General features: G+C 42.0%; 1 protein-coding gene across 3 annotated transcripts; it reads left to right on the forward strand.

Moving 5' to 3' along the window:
• Positions 1-253: 253 nt before the first annotated feature.
• LOC308596602 (nuclear cap-binding protein subunit 2) lies at positions 254-4083 on the forward strand. 3 transcript variants are annotated; one of them, XM_081211868.1, is made up of 2 exons: positions 254-405; positions 2773-4083. In XM_081211868.1, the coding sequence occupies exon 2, from the start codon at positions 2829-2831 to the stop codon at positions 3333-3335; it is 507 nt and encodes a 168-aa protein (XP_081067994.1). In that variant the 5' UTR covers positions 254-405; positions 2773-2828; the 3' UTR covers positions 3336-4083. The 3 variants fall into 3 exon arrangements, with proteins under 3 accessions (XP_081067994.1, XP_081067995.1, XP_081067996.1); XM_081211869.1 differs by having other exon boundaries at positions 354-507; XM_081211870.1 differs by lacking the exon at positions 254-405 and adding an exon at positions 636-841.
• The last annotated feature ends 15185 nt before the right edge of the window (positions 4084-19268 follow it).

Here is a 19268-nt window from a genome sequence, read left to right on the forward strand (position 1 = left end):
GCCGCACGGAGGTCAGAACCATCGCCAGCGCGCGGGAACAGTCAAAGGGAGGGCCGGGAGGAAGAGGGGGTGAGGAGGGAGGAGGAGGAGGGAGGAAGAACGAGAGCGACCTCTCTCTTATCTCAGGCGAATGGAGGAGGAGGAGGAGGGCCCGACACCCGGCCGTCTGTTTGCCTCGCGCTCGAGGCCTAAGGTCAAAGTTCAAGGAGGCCCTCGCGTGAAAGGCAGGGGGGGGAGCTGCGCGCTCAACGTCGCTACTTCGCAGGCCCCGATTGGTTCCCCGAGGCAGCCGTGGGCGGGGCTTGACCCGCGTGACGCACGCACGCACGTAGCGTCGAGCGAGCGAGTGCGCGCGCGGGGACGGTTAGTTGAGGAAGAGGGAAGGAAGGAAGCCTCGTTCGAAGGGTGATAACCTCCTCCTCCTCCTCCCACAATGCAATGCTTTCCGGGCTTAGAATAATACTCGGCAGCGCGTTTTGCGAGCAGACGAAACAGCCTGTAATATTGGTATGTGTAAGATAGCCCAGCGCGCGGAGAGATACTCGCCAGGTTTCGGGTTTCCCCCCCCCCTACTCGTGGAGTCCAGAGGGGCGTTAGGAAGGTGCTCCTTGTCTACCCGCGAGCGCGTTCACCGCCACGCGGTTGGGTGAAATAGTACAAAGGATGCGTGTCGCTCAGCGCTCTCTCGGCTGGTCTCTCACACGTGCAGGTCCTTCTGCAACTTCTGGGGCCGCTTTCGATGGCGGCAGCCGCTCTTCTTAAAGTATGAAAAGTTGCACGTGGCAATAGCTGCCATCCTCTGCCCGTTTATCTCAGAAGGAGGCCAGTCCTTGAGCTCAGGGTATGCTACTCAGTAGAAATGCGTGTAGGGCTGCAGGTTTCTTTTGTTCAGGCTTCGGTTGTCCATTAAGTGTGCTGTATGGTGGTTTACTGTGATTCTCTTTATGTACTATCTTCTATCTGCAAATTACTGCCGTCCCCTCCCCCCAAGGTGTCCGTTCCTCATGAAGCCAATGCATCCTGTAACAGGCTTCTGGATTCTAAGCTTGCAGAATCTTAACTGATCCCACTAAGGTTACGGTCCTAAACACACTTATAGAAGAATAAACTTACTTGACGTTGCTATAGCATGCTTCTGAGTAAGCATGCTTTTGCATGAGATTGGGGTATTGGGCTTCTCCAAGTCTTAAAACACAAAGACTTGGAAATAAGCAATCCATGGTGCCTGCCTCCATTTAGGAGTCTTGAGTAATTGCACTCCTAAGCACACCTACCTTTGTGAACTCAGATCCAGTGAACCCTTGGTTCTTAGCTCTTGGAGTTGTATTTTCACTACATGTGTGGGTTAAAAAGTATGGGTGCAATGGGTGAAAAAGTGTGCTGGGCTAGATAGGGCTTTGGTCTGATCCAGGAGGTCTCTACTTAGGTCTTTTCAAAAGCTATTTGCTAATTTTGTTTTAAATTTGATTAGCACTATCATAGGCAGCAGGGTTTCAAGTAGTTGCTCTCATAACTTTAGTAAACATTTCCTTACTGTACAGATAGTCATAAAGTTTGGATGTGTGGTGGTGTATAAAGAATGAGGATTTACCCTCCGTTTTGCTTTCCTTGTAGTCACAAGTCCAAAGATGTTCACTTAGAGCCTCTTTCCTGCAAGGAACTGTGCAGAAGTTGCTGGACTGCAGTTCCCATTAACCCCAACTTTCAAGTGCAAGGAACAGGGGTAATACCTGTTGTAGCCCAACAACATCTGAAAAGCACCATGTTGGCTACCCCTGGAGAGGTTCAGCTTCACTGGTGACAGCCTCTAAGCATTCTTTATGGGGAAAGTTCCTCCTGGTCTGTTCTTTAGACCTCAAGAACACCAACCTAGCTTCATGGCACAGTCAAGAGTGGTTGAAACAACAATCACTGCACCATTGTTTTACAACCATTTGCTTTCAGTGAAAGTGTTAAGCACACACATAATATTGCAATCTTTAGCACGTTTACTAGGAAGTAAGTCCTACTGAAAATAGTGCATTGTTTCCAAGTAGACTTACATAGTATTTCACTGCATATCTTTCAAGTGAATTCAACAAGACCTAAAAATGCTTTAAATTGGACTGAATAGTGCCTGTTATGTTTCCCAGTGTGTGAAAGAGGGCCTTCTCGGTAGTGGTACCCGCCCTGTGGAACGCACTCTCATCAGATGTCAAGGAAATAAACAATTGTCTGACTTTTAGAAGACATCTGAAGGCAGCCTTGTTGAGGGAAGTTTTTAATGTTTGATGTTCTATTGTACTTTTAAGTCTGTTGGGAGCCGCCCAGAGTGGCTGGGGAAACCCAGCCAGATGGGCGGGGTATAAAAATATTATTATTATCATTATTATCATTATTATTATCATTATTATCATTATTATCATTATTATTATGTTAACTGGGGTCCATTCTTGCTCATAACTAAATACTGGTTTCTGTAGGCTTAAAAGGCTTTCATCTGCAATTATGCAGCCTCCAGCACAATTAATTATTGTGAAAACACTTGCCAGGGTTGCATTGGTACAAGCAATATACTGATGTCCTATGAGGTTTCATAAGGCACTCTCCTAATAACCTGAAATAAGATGTATGTGTATTTGTCCTGGCAAATAGCAAAAGGACAGGGATGAAGAAACAGGGATTGGAATGGAGCCCAGGAAGATGGTCTGAACAAAGTCACACCAGTGTGACTGGCTCACAAAAGAAAGTGGGTGATGTACTCATAAAGTTGGCTAAAACATTTCTCCCTAGGTCTGCTCAGGAGCCGTGTGAAGGAACCGCTGTTGCAAGACCGGAAGCTGGGCGAGATGTCGGGCGTGTTGAGCACAACGCTGAGCAGCCTCAACAGCGACTCGTACTGCGAGTTCAGCATGTATCGGGACCAGCACTTCCAGGGAAGTCGTTACCTGCAAGAAAAATCCCTGAAAAACTCCTGCACACTTTATGTGGGCAACCTCTCTTTCTACACCACAGAGGAACAAATCCATGAGCTCTTCTCCAAGTGTGGGGATGTCAAGCGCATAGTCATGGGGCTAGACAAAGTGAAGAAAACCCCCTGCGGCTTCTGCTTTGTGGAATACTACACAAGAGCAGAAGCAGAGCATTCTATGCGGTTCATCAATGGAACCCGTCTGGACGACCGCATCATCCGAACAGACTGGGATGCTGGGTTTAAGGAAGGGCGGCAGTATGGCCGTGGGAAAACAGGTGGTCAGGTACGAGATGAGTACCGAACAGACTACGATGTGGGCAGAGGGGGCTTTGGCAAGATTGTTCAGCAGCAGAAGACAAATCAGCAGTCAGTGATCTACTAATGGCTTTTTGGATTGGGTAAAGATAATAAAAAATAATTTTAAGGGGGGGGGGGAGCTATGTGAAAATGCAGCAATCACATTGCTATGTGCAAGGAGGCTAGGAAAAGAGATAGCTTCAAGAAACCATGCACACAAAGCAGAGAATCTAGCACCATAACTCGGGAAAGAAAGGAACAACATCTTGCTAGTGACTTCAATAGTTCTTAACTTTCTGTCAATGCTTTACTTGCTGTGGGTATTTCTCCTTCCCATGAAGATTAACTTTACAGGCATCCTGTTCATTTACTTTGAGGTAAACACAGTAAGATTTATTCCCACCTGCTAAGTAAATACTTTCACAACTCTCGTTCTCTTATTCCATACAACTGCTGTGCAGAGCTGCTAGTGAAGTGGCTGATTCCATACGGTTGATGAACTCTATCCTTGCCTCAGATATTCCTTGTTGAATGTATGATACACACACTTTTCAGGGAAGATAAATCAACTTATCTCCTTAAACTGTTCAATTTCAATATGCTTTTAATAAGAACTTTGTAACTAAGCCTGTTTGCTTTTTCTCTACCACTCCATCTCTCTTCCTTTTGTGCCTGGTCTTTTAGCATGTAAACCATAGGGCAGGGACTGTGGGGGGGAAATATGGTGATGGGCATTTTTATACATCCCAAAACTTGCTATGCTAAGTCAGCCCTACATGAGACTTACTGACTTATTTTGGTATATGATTTCAGTAAATATTATTCAAGATGGCTGCTGGTGGTATTTCAGTTATTCCATTGCAGGATTTTATTTTATTTTGTTCTACTACTGAAACTTGGATCTGTGATAGGCAACCACTTCCCCACTTCCTCAGTATGTTCCCCCCTCCCCCACTGTTCTGATTCAGATAGGGCTCTTTGTTAGCATGGATTGCCATGACTATATGTTGATAGATATTTGACATCTGTAGAAGAACTTTATAGGGCTCAAACTTTATAGGGCTTGGACACAGACCTGGAAGGAGGAGATGGCAGGTTAGATGATGGAACTGACCTAAAACAACTGGTATACCTTTATTTTGGCACTACATTAATTATTTCCTGCAGGAACCACATCTATTATTTGTCCACTACAGCAGAGTATTTAACAGGCACAATGGAAGCAGTGAGAGTCTAAGCCAGGAATGGCTAACCTATGGGCTTCTGGATGTTGTTGAACATACAATTCCCATCAAACCTGATGGTTGGGGATGAGGGAGATGTAGTCCAACAACTTCTGGAGGGTCAGAGCTTAGCCACCCTTCATCTAAGTAAAGTATAGATAGCTACTCCTACGTTAACTGTGATGCCTCCATTGGACTTGCTACCCTGCAAAGACATCACAGAGAGGGTGGGCAGATAATGATGAGGAATAGGAAGAGGCTAAGCCCGGGAAAGGTCTTAGTGGATTGGTGGCTGAGAACCTGGAGCTGCAAAAGGAGTCTGACCTGAGATAGGGTCCCAGTGGATTGGAAGTTGGAGCTCTGAAGTTCTGATTCCATAGGAAAGGACACCAGCCTCGTCCTCTCCCAAAGCCATGCCCATTCCTTTGTTATATAACATTCCAGTGCCTGGATAAATATACCATAGTTCTTGTCGTTTTGTTTTGTTTTAACATTTGGCTCCAGGTGTGGGGGTGAGTTTCTGGCATCATTACCTATTTTGGCATCAGTTCAAATCCTGATCTAGAACTGAAAGGGTTTCATTCTTGCCATTGGTTGCAATTCCAGCCTACAAACTTAAGTGCAGAAATCCCTAAGCCAGTTTTTGATCTTTTCAGTATAAGCCTGATGTAATTAATTAAGTTAAGATTTAAGTAGTTTTGTGAATCATCAGTTCTACTAGCCTTTCCTAAAATTAGAATTCCAAGTTTGAAGCAAAAACTAAGGCCAACTTCATAATCTAATATTACTCCATTAATTTCAGTAGATTGATTTGGCCCATTTGGGGCTGAGTCCAGCATTTTTCTTGTAAGCAAAGAAAGGTTTTCATAGTTAAATTTGCACTGGTATAAATGGCTGAAATTGACTAGCATAGTCCATCCATCATGCAGTTCTCCAGCATAGCCAGGTTGTGCTAACACAGCACAAACTGAATAAAAGTAGATGGCCTTATGGTGGGCTTTTTCTCTCCTCCCTTGACATCTGAAGGCAGCCCTGTACCAGGAGGTTTTTAAAGTTTGATGTTTTAATATGTTTTACATGTACTGTAAGCTGCCCAGAGTGGCTGGGTATAAACCCCGCCAGATGGGCGGGGTATAAATAATAAATTATGATCATTTATTATTATTATTACTTTTACTACTGCTACCACTACAAAGTGGGAAGAAAGAGTCCTTACAGTTATAGAATATTGACAGAGCCTTTTTCATTAGGCAAGGGTTTGACATCTGGCACGTCTGTATTAAGGGAAATGTATGTGTAGCTTGCTAGGTAATTCAGAGTAAAATCTAATTACTTGGTATTCCAGAATTCTGGCTCATAGGATCAGCCATAAGATTTCTACTGACGCAAAGGCTAGAGCCCAAGCCCAGTCCTTGAGTATAACTCAAGTACGCCACCCAGGTGCCAAAGGTAGGACAGAAGCCAAAGGCATCTGGCAGGCTTTTTATTGACTCCAGAGTGAAGTTAGGAACTACTATACTGCTGTATCAAAGGGAATATATGACAAGTGGGGCAGGGCAACATATTGTGGTGTCCTTGCCATGGGCATAGCCAGGATTTTTGTTAGGGGGCCCCCAAAAAGTTGTTGAGCTCTTCTTTTATTTCTTGCTATGAACGTGATTCTACTCTGGCTGCTGCAATGAGGGCAATTCTACCCAGTCCAGAAAAACTAGAATGAAACATAAGAGATCTGGGTATCATATTCATTCACACACATACACACTTATTCCTAAATGTAAATAAGCACATTCAGCAAAATTGAGGCTGTAGTGCTAAACAGATTTGGATGTTATGGGTAAGTAAAATAAATTGGTCTTAATCCCAACCAAGACTGCCATTTTATCTGCAGGTAAGCGTGTATAAATCCAACAGAATATCTCATTCTGAATATGATTGTGGTGTTTAGGATTAGCGTGTCCGTATCTAGCAGATATCACAATATGTGGTTAAAATTATATGCTTATATTTGTTACCAATGTTAGCATGAAAATATGGTGAGGATAACCATAATTTTAAACTGTATGCGCCTGGGTTCTTCTGCCTCATTAGGATCCAGTAAAGTAAAACATCCAGAGTTGACTTGCCAGTTACTGTCGGATGGTCCTCTGGGTTTGCTGGTCCCACCCTGGAAAACATGGGTCCAAGTGGTTTTGCTTTTGCACCACTGATTTCTCCCAGAAAACCCAATTGACATTTGATTCAGCAGCAAACAGTGGTGTTTCCTGGGGGGAAGTAGCAGGGCAAGTGGAAATGTGGTCGAGCCCTTAGACAGTCATTCTCTAAACGATCTGCATAGAACAGATCTTCTAAGTCAAGCACTCTGCTGTGGTTTCTGTTCCCTGTGGACATTTCCTTGAAACAATATGCCTTTCAAGGCAGGGATTTTCTCAGCAATTCATTGCTCAGAATCCTGCTTCTCAAATAACATGGTTAAAGGAAGCAATAATGTAGAAGTGATCAAGCGATAAGCATGTTCAGTTAGCCGCTGTTTGCTAGAGTGTCATTGAGAGACCAGCTGCTTCATCCGGCCCTCCTCTCCTGCCAGCTCCTCAACCTTTGCCCATACTGCAGTGTTTGATTTTCATCTGTTATTTTTTTAGCCAGACAGAGTGCTTGCAGGGCTAACCCAGCTCCCACTTCTGGCCTTCTAAAGCCTGCAGAAGCATTTGGAACAATCCTGGGGAGATTTTTCTACCGATGGTTGAAAAGCAGTGCAGAACTATTCCCCCAGGGTGGCGGGAGGGAAGCACTGCAGGGTTGTTCTTGCTGTCTTCAATATTTGAAACGCTAATAGAAGAGAAAGCAAGCAAGACTTCTGGTTTGCGTGTTTGTTGCTTTACTATTTCCCTGAGCTGAAAATAGTACTGCAGTGCTACTTGAACTGAATCGCTTTGGCCCTCGAGGGCTGAGAGATGCCATTGTGCTATTCAGTATATTTGTCGAAGTAAGACAGGGGTGCCCATGTCTCCTTTTTGCTTTCTATATTGCTACTGGGTTATATGAGTCTATTACCTAGGTTTGAATCCATTACCTATGAATCTTTAATAGATCATATAGGGTCAAGGGATGAATTTGATTAACCTACAGTAAGTGTTTCAGACAGTCAATGTGGGCGGTAGCTGTACAGAAATACCTTATATTTAGTACCTACAGCTAAGTGCTGTTTTAAAACACTCCACAGGACTACAAGCTAAATGACATACAATAATAAAAAGACGGAGGAATAAAAAGTGTATACATGGAGGAAGACTCATTTCATTAATTTCATCAACAAAGAAGGCTTGGCAAAAATACAGGTTTTCAAACACTGATTTTTTAAAAGGAGAGATGGGGCTATACATGTCATGAATCACACCAGTAACCTTGTGCAAGTCACCATCTCTTAGTCTAACACACCTCAGTGTTGTTAAAAGCATAAAATGTTATAATCCCATCAATGCCATTTTCAGCTCCTTGGATGAATGGGATTTGAATTCATGTAACTGTTGGCTACAACTTGTAATTTATAGAGAGCAGCAACAATTGAAATTGATAAGCAACTTTAATTATCACTGACAGTGGGGAATAAGACAGGATCAAAGTATTTAATCAAGTATAAGAGAAAATGGGTAGGAATGAGCAAACATGACAGTCCTAACCTTAATTGTGAAAAAAATGCAAATTGATGTGGTGCTTGTGCTGATAAATAGTCTGTCACGTGATGGTACAGACAAGCTTTCGATACAGCAATTTATTTACTTCTGCATCTCATCATAAATGTGTTTACTTGGAAGAAAGCTTCTTTGATTTTAGTAGGACTTAAAATAATTCAAATCAGCATGTTAGAGTTAAAAAGGGATTCTAAGCCTAAATATGGCTAATTAATGTTATGGATCCAACCCAAATAACTTCATTTGAAATTATACGTAGAGGTAATTTAAAAAGTGGCAGTAACAAGATTACACACAGTCACTGTGCTCCTTCCAATAACCACATGGTTACAGGAAGTGAACTGTAGTACGTTATTGTCCTTTGTAGTCTCAGCATTTTAATTGGAGCTTTAAATGCAACAAGCAGTACAATAGTTAGAACATCACTGCTGGAGAAAAGCTCATTTTATTAAGAATAGAAATGTTTTTGATAGCAGTAGGAGCTTATGATTTCTCAGGAGTACTAATGCAGAAATAGTTATCTTCAGTCCTTTCAAGCTAGGCCAGGTCAGAATGTTTTGCTGCCTGAGGCATAGCAGCAAATAATCTCTGCTCCCCCTCCCCACCAATTCAGTCAAAGTGCATAGTACCCGTAAACATGCACAAAATTGGCTTTAAAGGAACACCTTCTTATCAGCTGGTGGACCAGACAAAACCCACATTATTATGCCTCCTGCCTCCCTTTCCTATAAGGCCAAATATATGAATCCTATAACCCCCAAAACTGGAGGGTGCGGCTGGCTGATCTGAATATAAGTCATACTACAGTATATCCTATGGGTTTGGGCATTCTTTTCCTTCTGCAGCACGATCTGTTCCTGCTGTGGAGGCTCAGGAGGAGGGTATGGAGTTGCCGCCCCTCAGCACCTGTCACCTCATTTTGCCTAATGGTAGGGCCGGCCGGCCCTGCTTTTACACAGCATTTACATTTTGAATGGACCTAAATATATACATCTCTCCCCCCACCCACCCATTATGGAACGTTAATTGTGACCTCATCAGCTTCACACATTTTCAGTGCCATGAGGTCACAATTAATGTTCCATAATGGGTGGGAGGGGGAGATGTATGTATTTAGGTCCATTCAAAATGCAAATGCTGCGTAAAGCATAGAAGGCCTGTTACAAATTAGGAGTCTATTTGTAAACGTATACATAGCATAAGGGTAGGGAGCAGATTGGGCCCTCCCAGCCTTGGGACCCTCCCCAGGCCAAAAAACTCTCCACAATCCCATTTCTGCAGGACATGTGCTGGCCCTGATTCAAACACCTGGAATGTTTTTACTTAGAGCCATAGTACTTCAACATGGAACCCATGGGCCACATGCTGTCTTGGCGCAAGGGAGGTGGGAGTGAGGCCAAAATTTGACGTCCAGCCCTCATGCTGCCTTTCCAAAGCTGGATAGATAAAGCTCAGGGCTTTGGGAATAAGGTGTGAGGCTCTGGAAAGGTCCTAGAGCCCTCCCACATTCTTCCCAAAACTGGGAAAATGCCAACTAGGCCTTGGAAAGGAGGACTCTAGGACTCTGTCAGAACCCCTCCTTTCCCAAACCCAGTGCCTCACTTGCCTGGGCTTTGGGAAGGCAGTGCAAGGGCTGGGGGGGGTCAGATGTTACTGAGGGCCTCCAGTAAAGGCCTCGAGGGCCACATGTTGGATCACCCATATTTAAATGAAGGATACAGAAGTGGCTGTGCACATGTGTAGAAAGTAGCCTACCATACAAAGGTCAAATTTACATTTGTTTCCTCACCTACTTTTGCCTCTGTCCCCCGAAGAAAGAAAGCACCAAGCATGCGATATCATATTGTGGAAATTTAGCCAGGAATTTTATAGCTCTCATTATTATTATATTGAGGAAAGCTTCTTAAAGGAAGTCTGCTGTGAAAGCTTGATAGCTATGCAACTCTAAACAATATAAAAATTAAACTAATATTGATTGAGCATCTATAATCAACTTTGCTTCAGTAGCTCCAGAAGTGTTAATGTTGCTGGCCATCTTACAAATATAGCAGCTCAATTCTTTTCTGACTCATTCAGTTCTTGAGTGCTAGTATTTGTTGTGTGTGTGTCATAGCACATGGCCGTGCACCTCATTTCTGAAGCGATAGCTTGTGTGGTTTTTAAATGGTCATAACGGGAAGAGCTTATTTCCTCTTGAGATAGATATACAGCAATGAGCCATAAGTACTAAAAACACAATTAATAGCTAATAAGATAGACCAAATTCCTCCATTACTGGCTTTGTGTGTGTGTTTGTCTGTTTTGCAATATAGAAAAAAAAAGACTCTAAAATATCTGAAATTTGCAAATACGATGAATCCTGTTAGCAGTTGTGAAAATGAGAAAACCAGAAATGGCTTTTAATCTAATTAGCATCTCAAATTAGAATGAAGGCAAGGGAGGGGGGAGGCTCTGCAGATAGTGCTGTTGCTGATTTGACATTTGCTTCCTGGCCTTGCTCCAACTATCATTTCCAGGCAAGATAAAACATTCTGGATCTACCCACAATTCCTTAAAGAGTAAAACAGATAAATAAGTGCTTTCCTTTTAGCCACACAATTCAGTTTAGGGAAAGGACAGTTCAGAAATTCTGTCCCAGGAGCTGCAAAACCTTCCCTGATTTCCTGCATTCCGGCTCCAATATCACAGCCTTCATTTTTCTCAGAGGAGGCATACAGATAAATTCCGAAGGCAGCAGCTTAAAGAAACATTCACTGTCCCTAAATCTGCGTATTTAGTTTTTTAGCCTGTTGCATTCCAAAAGGCGAGGGGCAGATAAGAACATATTGAAAGCCTATGAAATATCCAGTTAAAACAAAGGAAAAGCAGTGCAGCAAGACTTCTCATCCCTTTTACACAAAACTAATTCTGAAAGATGGTCTGGCAGAGCAGTTCTGAAGGAGTGGGTGTGTGATCTAGCACTACAGCCCAAGCCATAATGGCTCGCTCTGGCCACTGCTGAATACTTGGGAATTGTTTCTTGGCAATTTCCCCCTATAGCAGCTCCAGGGTGGTACAGCTGATGGGCCTAAGGACTGGGTCCCTTGGAGCTTCACAGCTATGGACCCAGGAGATCCCAAGCTACTTGCATCCTATCTCCACAACATAATGGGCCCTTCCTGCTTCCTGTTGCCAATGACATAATCGGAAGTGGTAGCTTTCTACCTATTAGGGCACATTTGGGACCTCTACTACAGCAGAGCGCCCAATACCAGCAGTGTTTTCTTCCATCTGCAAGTCCTCTGGAGGGTCTCCATCCTAACCCACCAACCCGCAGCCATTAATACTCCGGCGTTAGGACTGTGCTAGGATTACCCATCATATGTTTTTATGGGGTGTGTGGGGAAGAAACTCTACAGTATTAGTTATGCACATGTTGGAAATAATAAAAACAGACACTGTGAATATATATTCATACGGCAGCACTTGTGATTAATATTCTGCAAATGGGGACCCAGTGAAAATGTCACCAGTGAAGGGCAGAAATTGGCTCAGCCTCCGCCTGGCAGGAGGTAAATTGGGCTCAAAGGTTTGTATCGTCCATTCCCTCACCCCTTTTAGGCCTCAGGTTAAAACGAAGAAAGTGGAAAGTCGATTGCTTGTTCTCCAAACCCTGCCAGCCCTTGCATGCTCCTCTGTTGCCAGGGTTACTGAATTTCAATATTCAGTTTGGCTTTATTAATAAAGTTTAAATATTCGCCACTAAAACCAAACAGACACACACTGTTTCCAATGGCTTCATCAAATCGAACTCTAGTAATTTGCAGCTCGTTCCGATGTATGATTACACAGTCCCCTAGGTTTTCAGCTCTGGACAAACTGCCTCTGAAAATGCTATCTGAAGTAGAGGATCTTGTAACTAAATTGTAGTTGCTTACTGTTTAAAAATTGGGCAATAAGGAATGAGATGCTGGCATTCCAGTGCAGTGTGCTCCCAATGGCTGACTGCCACTAGGAGTTGGACCACCAAAGTCTGCACTCTTGTGCTTGCAATTGCTTTAGATATGCAGGTGAGGCAGGACTAGCCCACATGACCCCCTCATACATGTTTTAAGGAAGACGGTAGCACATGTTTTGTATGAAGAAGGTCCTGGGTTCAGTTCCTGGCATCTCCCTATAGGGCAGGGAAAGATTCCTACCTGAAACCCTGTAGAGCCACTTGCCAGACAACAATGAACTAGATGAGCCAATAATATAACCATCCTATGAGGGGGTTCATCAAAGCGTCATAATATATCCACTCAGCTTCCACCTTTTCCTTCCATGCCTTCTGAACTAAAATGTCTTAACTCAAGTGCCTTTTACACATGAAATGTATATTTTCAGGACCCAGTCTGTTTTTTGTGTGACTGTATTTTTTTAATAGTAAGATCACCTGCCCAGGGATCTTAAAGTGAAGGGCAGGTTCATCATCATCATCAACAACAACTAAATGATTATCATAAGCAAGGAGTGAGAGTGTTAAGCAGGGAGAGAGTTCTGAGCATGTGGGTGTATTTCATATCCCCACCTGCCCCTTGTTGCTTCTTCCACCTTCTGGGAAATGAAATTGTAATCGAGGCAATTGAGGAATTTGTTGGACCTTACATTCATGGCGGGTGGTGCTGTGGGTTAAACCACAGAGCCTAGGGCTTGCCAATTAGAAGGTCAGCGGTTCGAATCCCCGCAACGGGGTGAGCTCCCATTGCTCCTGCCCACCTAGAAGTTTGAAAGCACGTCAAAGTGCAAGTAGATAAATAGGTACCGCTCTGGCGGGAAGGTAAACGGCGTTTCCGTGCGCTGCTCTGGTTCGCCAGAAGCGGCTTAGTCATGCTGGCCACATGACCCGGAAGCTGTACGCCAGCTCCCTCGGCCAGTAAAGTGAGATGAGTACCGCAATCCCAGAGTCGTCCGCGACTAGACCTAATGGTCAGGGGTTCCTTTACCTTTACATTCTTGGCAGAGTTTGAGTTCCAACAGATATTGGGGTAGTTGAAGTTTCCCATGCAAGAAAACACACAGAGGCCACATAACATAGTACACATATTGTATCCTTGACAGCCATCATGCTACTGTTATTAATTTTTGATTGATTTATTAGTTTAATAAATTGTTATCCAGGTTAAATCTGCATGTAGTATGGGAAGAGAGGTTAACTGCTACTGTGATCATGTAGCACTTAAACACTGGCCTATTTTGATGATGTCCTGTAATACTGTATCTATATTATTGATAAGATCTATCATGTTATAATAAAATTTTGTTTTTCATTCATACAGAAATCCAGTACTTCTCCATTAAGTTCTGGCTTGCCTGAGACCTGCAAACTCATATATGAGCATTCTGAATTGCAGGCGATATTAAATTCTGTGTAAGGTGATCTATATTGCAAACACTAAGAAAATGTAGGGGGCATTCTTCTATCAACTGGAGCAATGCACTGGTTTATTAAAGGTAAGCTGAGGACAATATGTCAAACTGGAGGTGGTGGGGAAAGGAAAGCACTTTCCGTGATTAGGCAGAGGGAAAAAAATATCACAAACCTCATGACATCATAAGTACTAAATAGTGTCAAGAACAAATTACACTAGCATCTCCCCTTTCTGCCACAATGTCACCTTATGTAGGCACAGCAGAATTGCTCAGCAGCCATACTTCATTATCTGATGGCTGAGAGCAGCCAGAGCCATCTATCATTGCAGTTCATATTTCAGGACCAATCAAAGTTGGCTTCAGATAGTTAAAGACAATAATCACTTCAGCTGTCGATGTTTTCTCTCAGTTTTCCATTCAAAAAATATTCGTGGAACAATCTCCTCCCCCCCTTACTGTATGCAACACACACACTTACTGCATGAGTCATGGCATGTTTAGAAATTGAAAATGCTGTCAAAAGAATATGTTAAAACGGCTTGAGCATAGGAAAGAAACTAACAAAATGGGTGCTGGGTTCTTTTTTATGAGGACTACATGAAAATAAAGACCTAGAGCCATAGATGTGTTTCAAGTCTAATTCATGCTCCTAGAGTTAAAGCTCCCGATATGTAAACTTGAATCACATTCTGTGCCAATTGCAAAAGCATTTTGTCTACTGCCCTAAAACTTGTAATTCCGATGATAAAAACAACTTCACTCAAATTCTGTAGCTTTATTCTTATCCCTTCCAACCAAACCCCAGGAAATGATTATGATATGGGCAATTATATACCACATCAGTTCAAAACAATCTAATCTGCACTGATGCAGAGGTCCTGAAGAAATATTGCGTAAAGACAATCCCATCAGCCACAGTTTATTCATTTCACTTTCCTGTGTAGAAAGCTGAAGATGCATTCAGAGGGGCAAAATTCTATGCCTTCCAGAGAGTTACCTTTGTCAATTTAGAAAATTTAGAAAAGGATAGTGTACCTCGAATGAAACCTGGAACACCAAATGTATGTCTATTTGAACTATTTTTTATTATTAAAGAAGGAATGGTACATTTCTATGGGCAGGGTATAGGCATGATGGGCTACAGAAGAAGGCTCACACTTGTTCTTTTGCAGCTGCATCTTTATGTGCATGTGGATAATGTGGATAAATGATGTATAAATAATGAGGTGCCCACTTCTCTTTTTTTTAAAAAAAATAATATTTATTAAGAATTTAATAATTACATAAAGAAGAAAAAGAGTTAAACAAAGCAAAACAATACAATAAAATACATAAAAAAAGAAAAACACTGCTTATCTTAACAAAACAAAAACAAAGACAGAAACAATTAAAAACACATCCAATATTTTCATATCTTGTCTTTCATTTACTTGTTTCAACGACCTCCTCACACCTCCCTTTTTTGTATTCTAGTTCAATTAGCTATTCCAGCAAATCCTTTCCATCTTTCCCAGTTTTTGTCCTATAGTTTATCTTAACACAGGACCCTTGCCTGGCCTAATTTGGCTGAAATACGTGGAGCAGACAACAGCGAAGAGAAATCTTACAGTATCATTCTATGATGTATCTGCCCATGAATTGTTAAAAATCTATTAATCTAACAGTTATTAGGCTGTTGGTTTCAATTAAGCACAGTAAATTGTTGTCATAATCTAGCAGATACCGGTATTTGGTTTCAGGAATATATGTCACTGTGTCCTTTTTTGAAAATTCTCTTTCACTACATGTCCTGTAATGGCTTTGTGGGCAGCTTACAAAAAGCTTTAAACGACAATAATTATTATTGCACAGTTGCATTGCAATGTTCATTTTTGTGCTGTTTAGCTTTTATTCTTAAAAAACATTTTCCTATTCTATTGTGGCTTTTTATTCTGCAGGATAATGTCTGGATAGCACATAAATATTTTGGTATTCTCTGAGATGGTTGGCCATGGTAATGCAACCTGTGTGATGTTAGTGTTTATCTGCAGGGCAGTACAAATTATTGTAACAATGTGCAGTAACCAGTTTATCTGCAGGGGTTTTTCCTTCACTTTAAAAATAAATAAATGTTAAAGTATTTTATTTGTCACAAATGGATTCCTGAACTTCAGAAACTACCATAAACATATGGAATATTATATAGTATTTAAAAAGTAATAAAAGTGGCAGGTTAGGGGCTCCATTTGTCCATGACTGCTATCTTATTTGTCAGTGTGCTGCACTTATTATATATTTTTATTGTTTATTATTTCCAGTTAGAAACTGCTGACTATCTGGATATCTCAAAGCAGTTTACAAAATAGATGATAGCTAGCTAGCTAGATAGATAGATAGATAGTAAGTAAGTAGGTAGGTAGGTAGACAGACAGACAGTCAGACAGACATTCCAAATACATAAAAAATATCCACAGCCATAAACACAATATAAAGTCAGAGAGCATTACAAGGCAGCCTAATGTAAAATCTCAACCAACATAAAACACACTATTCATACAAACACTGTCACTCAATCCATTCCACTCAACCACTATAATAATTCATTACCTTCTACATGATCTCTGTCAACCAACTACTCATACTTAACAATATTACCACCCACGTAAAATGGATCCCTGACAAACACGTGTAAGATATTCTCCCCATCTCTGAAACACTAATGGGCTCATGCCCTACATGCACTGAATCATCTAATACTTCCCTCCTATCTCTCACCTGGGAGGGACCCAGTTCTGTACCAGACGGGCTTTCACCCCGGGAGGTACAAAACTACTACTGTCCACTCATTCCCAATGACATAATCATAACATGCATGGCACTGCACAGCCACAACGCCTGATAACAGTAACAGTTACAAACATCAGCCTAAATCAAAAGGAAAGCAAAACTACTCTTGCTTCTCTAGTTTCTCTCTATTAAAAACAAGTGCTTCAGCAACATACCAAACTTGTTCTGCAGGGAAAACAAGTTCCCCCTGGCAACTCTTCGTTTTACTGATTAATTCCTATCTTCCAGCAGCCCCAGCAAGTTATGTTTACCTTGCTAACTCCATAGTTTTAGAAGTGAGGTTGGTACATATCAGCATGATGAGAGCTGCTGAAAGCAACTGAAGTTCAAGTCCAAATACGTTCAAGTCCAGTTATCACTGAATGAAAGTTACACAACGATTATCTGGTTGTAAAAACAAAAAGCTTGGAAAGCAACCATCCAGGCCTCCTTGTATAGTGGTACCTCTGGTTAAGAACTTAATTCGTTCTGGAGGTTTGTTCTTAACCTGAAACTGTTCTTAACCTGAGGTACTACTTTAGCTAATGGGGCCTCCTGCTGCTTTCTGTTCTCATCCTGAAGCAAAGTTCTTAACCCGAGGTACTATTTCTGGGTTAGCGGAGTCTGTAACCTGAAGCGTATGTAACCTGAAGCGTCTGTAACCCGAGGTACCACTGTAGTTGCATGGGCAATCTGGCAGAATTGCTTGGCATGGCTAGAGGGTGCATGTGTTTATTTAGCTGAAAAATATCACACATTCCCTGAGACTTTGCATATGCCTCACATATTGCTTTTTAAGTAGTGGAACCCTACTGAAGTTAGTGTGATTAAACCAAGATAAATAATTTGTGAATTCTCTTCCCCGCCAGTTTCTGCCAAATGCACAATATAGGGATCATCTTACACAGAGAGAAGTGAAACACTACATGGCCCAGTTGCAGTCATCTTTGCTTTTTGCTGTTTGGAGAAGTGACCGCTATTACAGGGGAAATTATTTAGTGTGCAGGACACGCTACGAGAGAAAAACAGAGATTGAACAGGAATTGGGTCTGAGCTTACTGGTGGCAATAAATGTTTGCCAGTAAGTATCAGCACTCCACCTGCTGAGAAGCTAGAGTGCCAGCAAGCTGCATCAGCTAGGAGTAGAATACTTGCCCTTATTCTCTTCTTGTATATTAGTGGGGGGGGATTATTGTAGAAATGCTGTAAGTTTCCACACATCTGTTACTTTAAAAGGAAGCCAAAGCTGGGTAAGTGCTGTGCCCCTGGAACTTAAGATAACTTAGGGCTGGGGCCATGTAACAATATCCTATTCTTCCTCCCGGGGGGTTTGGGGCAGTATACTGTACATGAAATTTTACCCTTTAAAAAAGAGGGGGAACGATTTAGACAGACATGACACATCACAGTGAGTTCTACTTTCCTTTCTGGGTTTTCAAAAAGCCTATGTTATATAAGGCAGAGAGAAGCTGCTTAATCCTTTCCCCCTGGGTAATTTTCCAGCTCAAAATCATCCACCACCATCACCTGCAGGGGAGAAGATACAGAATTTGTTTGCTGAACCACATTTTGCAACCTCATAAGTCTCATGCCAGAATGCAATACTCTTCATACTCACATGAAGGTATTAATACAAGCACACACAAAAAAGGCAATAGACTGTGTCCCATAGCAAGGTAAAAGCACAAAGAATTGACCTAAGCATCTCGTAGGAGGTCTCTAGCCATAACAAGGTTAGTTAGATTATGTATGCCGCTCCACCTGGCTGCATTGGAGTTGTTCAGTTATGCAGAATTCAAAGCACAGTGTCAATCCCTATATCACTTTACAGGAGCAATGAGCGTGTTTCCATTTGTGGAGACACTTTAAAATATTTGAATTCTGATCAGAATAAAGAATCCGGTTGTTTATGCTGTTCAGAATTTCAATATTTTAAGTGTCTCCATAAATGGAAATATCACCATTGCTTCCTTCTAAAGTGATATGGGAATTGCCATTGTGCTTTGAATTATGCATCATTTTAAAGAACTCCAATGCAGCCAGGTGGAGAGGCAGGCATACAAACAGAGGGCAGCACAATAGCTGGGGATCTATTCTACAGTAAGCTAGAGTAATGGTTCAGCAAGCTTTGAAAGTGTGATATTTCCTTGGAACAACATTCATTGGATTGATAATATGTAGGTATGTAGGTAATATGTATCTTTCCATCCTTTGCATGATATTATAATAGTTCCTTAAGTTCATACTGCCCAGCTGTACTCTTTATTTTTGCCACTTGCTTTAACTTGTCTAGCAATACATGAACGTGTATTTCACAAGTTTAACTTTGATTGAGTTCCTGGACTTGAGTAAGCTTACTTTTCTGCATTCCATTCCCTAATATATAACCTGGCACTCGGTAGTTCACACTCTCCCAATTAAAATTTGGCCTTGAGTTTATTTAAACATTTTCCAACAAGCTATGCTGGTGCCAGAACTGGTCAGGCTATATTGTTTCCCTTGGCAAAAAATTATTTTGCTTCCTTTCCCGCATCTTGTTTCACACAGGGGAAAGGCTATATTTGTCCTTATTGCTATCCTTTCCCATGGAGTGAGTTATTGGGAAAACTAAAAAGGGGGGTGGGACACATCTATTTCATGCGCAGGCCTGTTACCCCAAGTCTCAGGGCTAGGGAGAGAGACTGCATAACCTCCTTGAGGGTTTTCCATGGCAGTTCATGGTCCCTTGAATTCTCTCTCATGCACATACATGCGCACACACAAGCACATAGCAACTGCCTGTGGGTTTGGGTTGGCCCTGGCTGGAGCATAGCTGCTCACTGTTTGAAACATAGTTCTCCAAACTTAATTGCAGAGTTTGACTGAGATGTTCATTATTTAAATCTTGGAGCACCATCAGTTTTATTTTTA

This window comes from Podarcis bocagei (assembly GCF_964188305.1).
Source record: "Podarcis bocagei genome assembly, chromosome: 10".
NCBI classification, from domain to species: Eukaryota; Metazoa; Chordata; class Lepidosauria; order Squamata; family Lacertidae; genus Podarcis; species Podarcis bocagei.

What these genes read in the sequence shown, in the direction of transcription:
- LOC308596602 (XM_081211868.1), top strand. Translation starts at nt 2,829, where the DNA reads ATGTCGGGCGTGTTGAGCACAACGCTGAGCAGCCTCAACAGCGACTCG.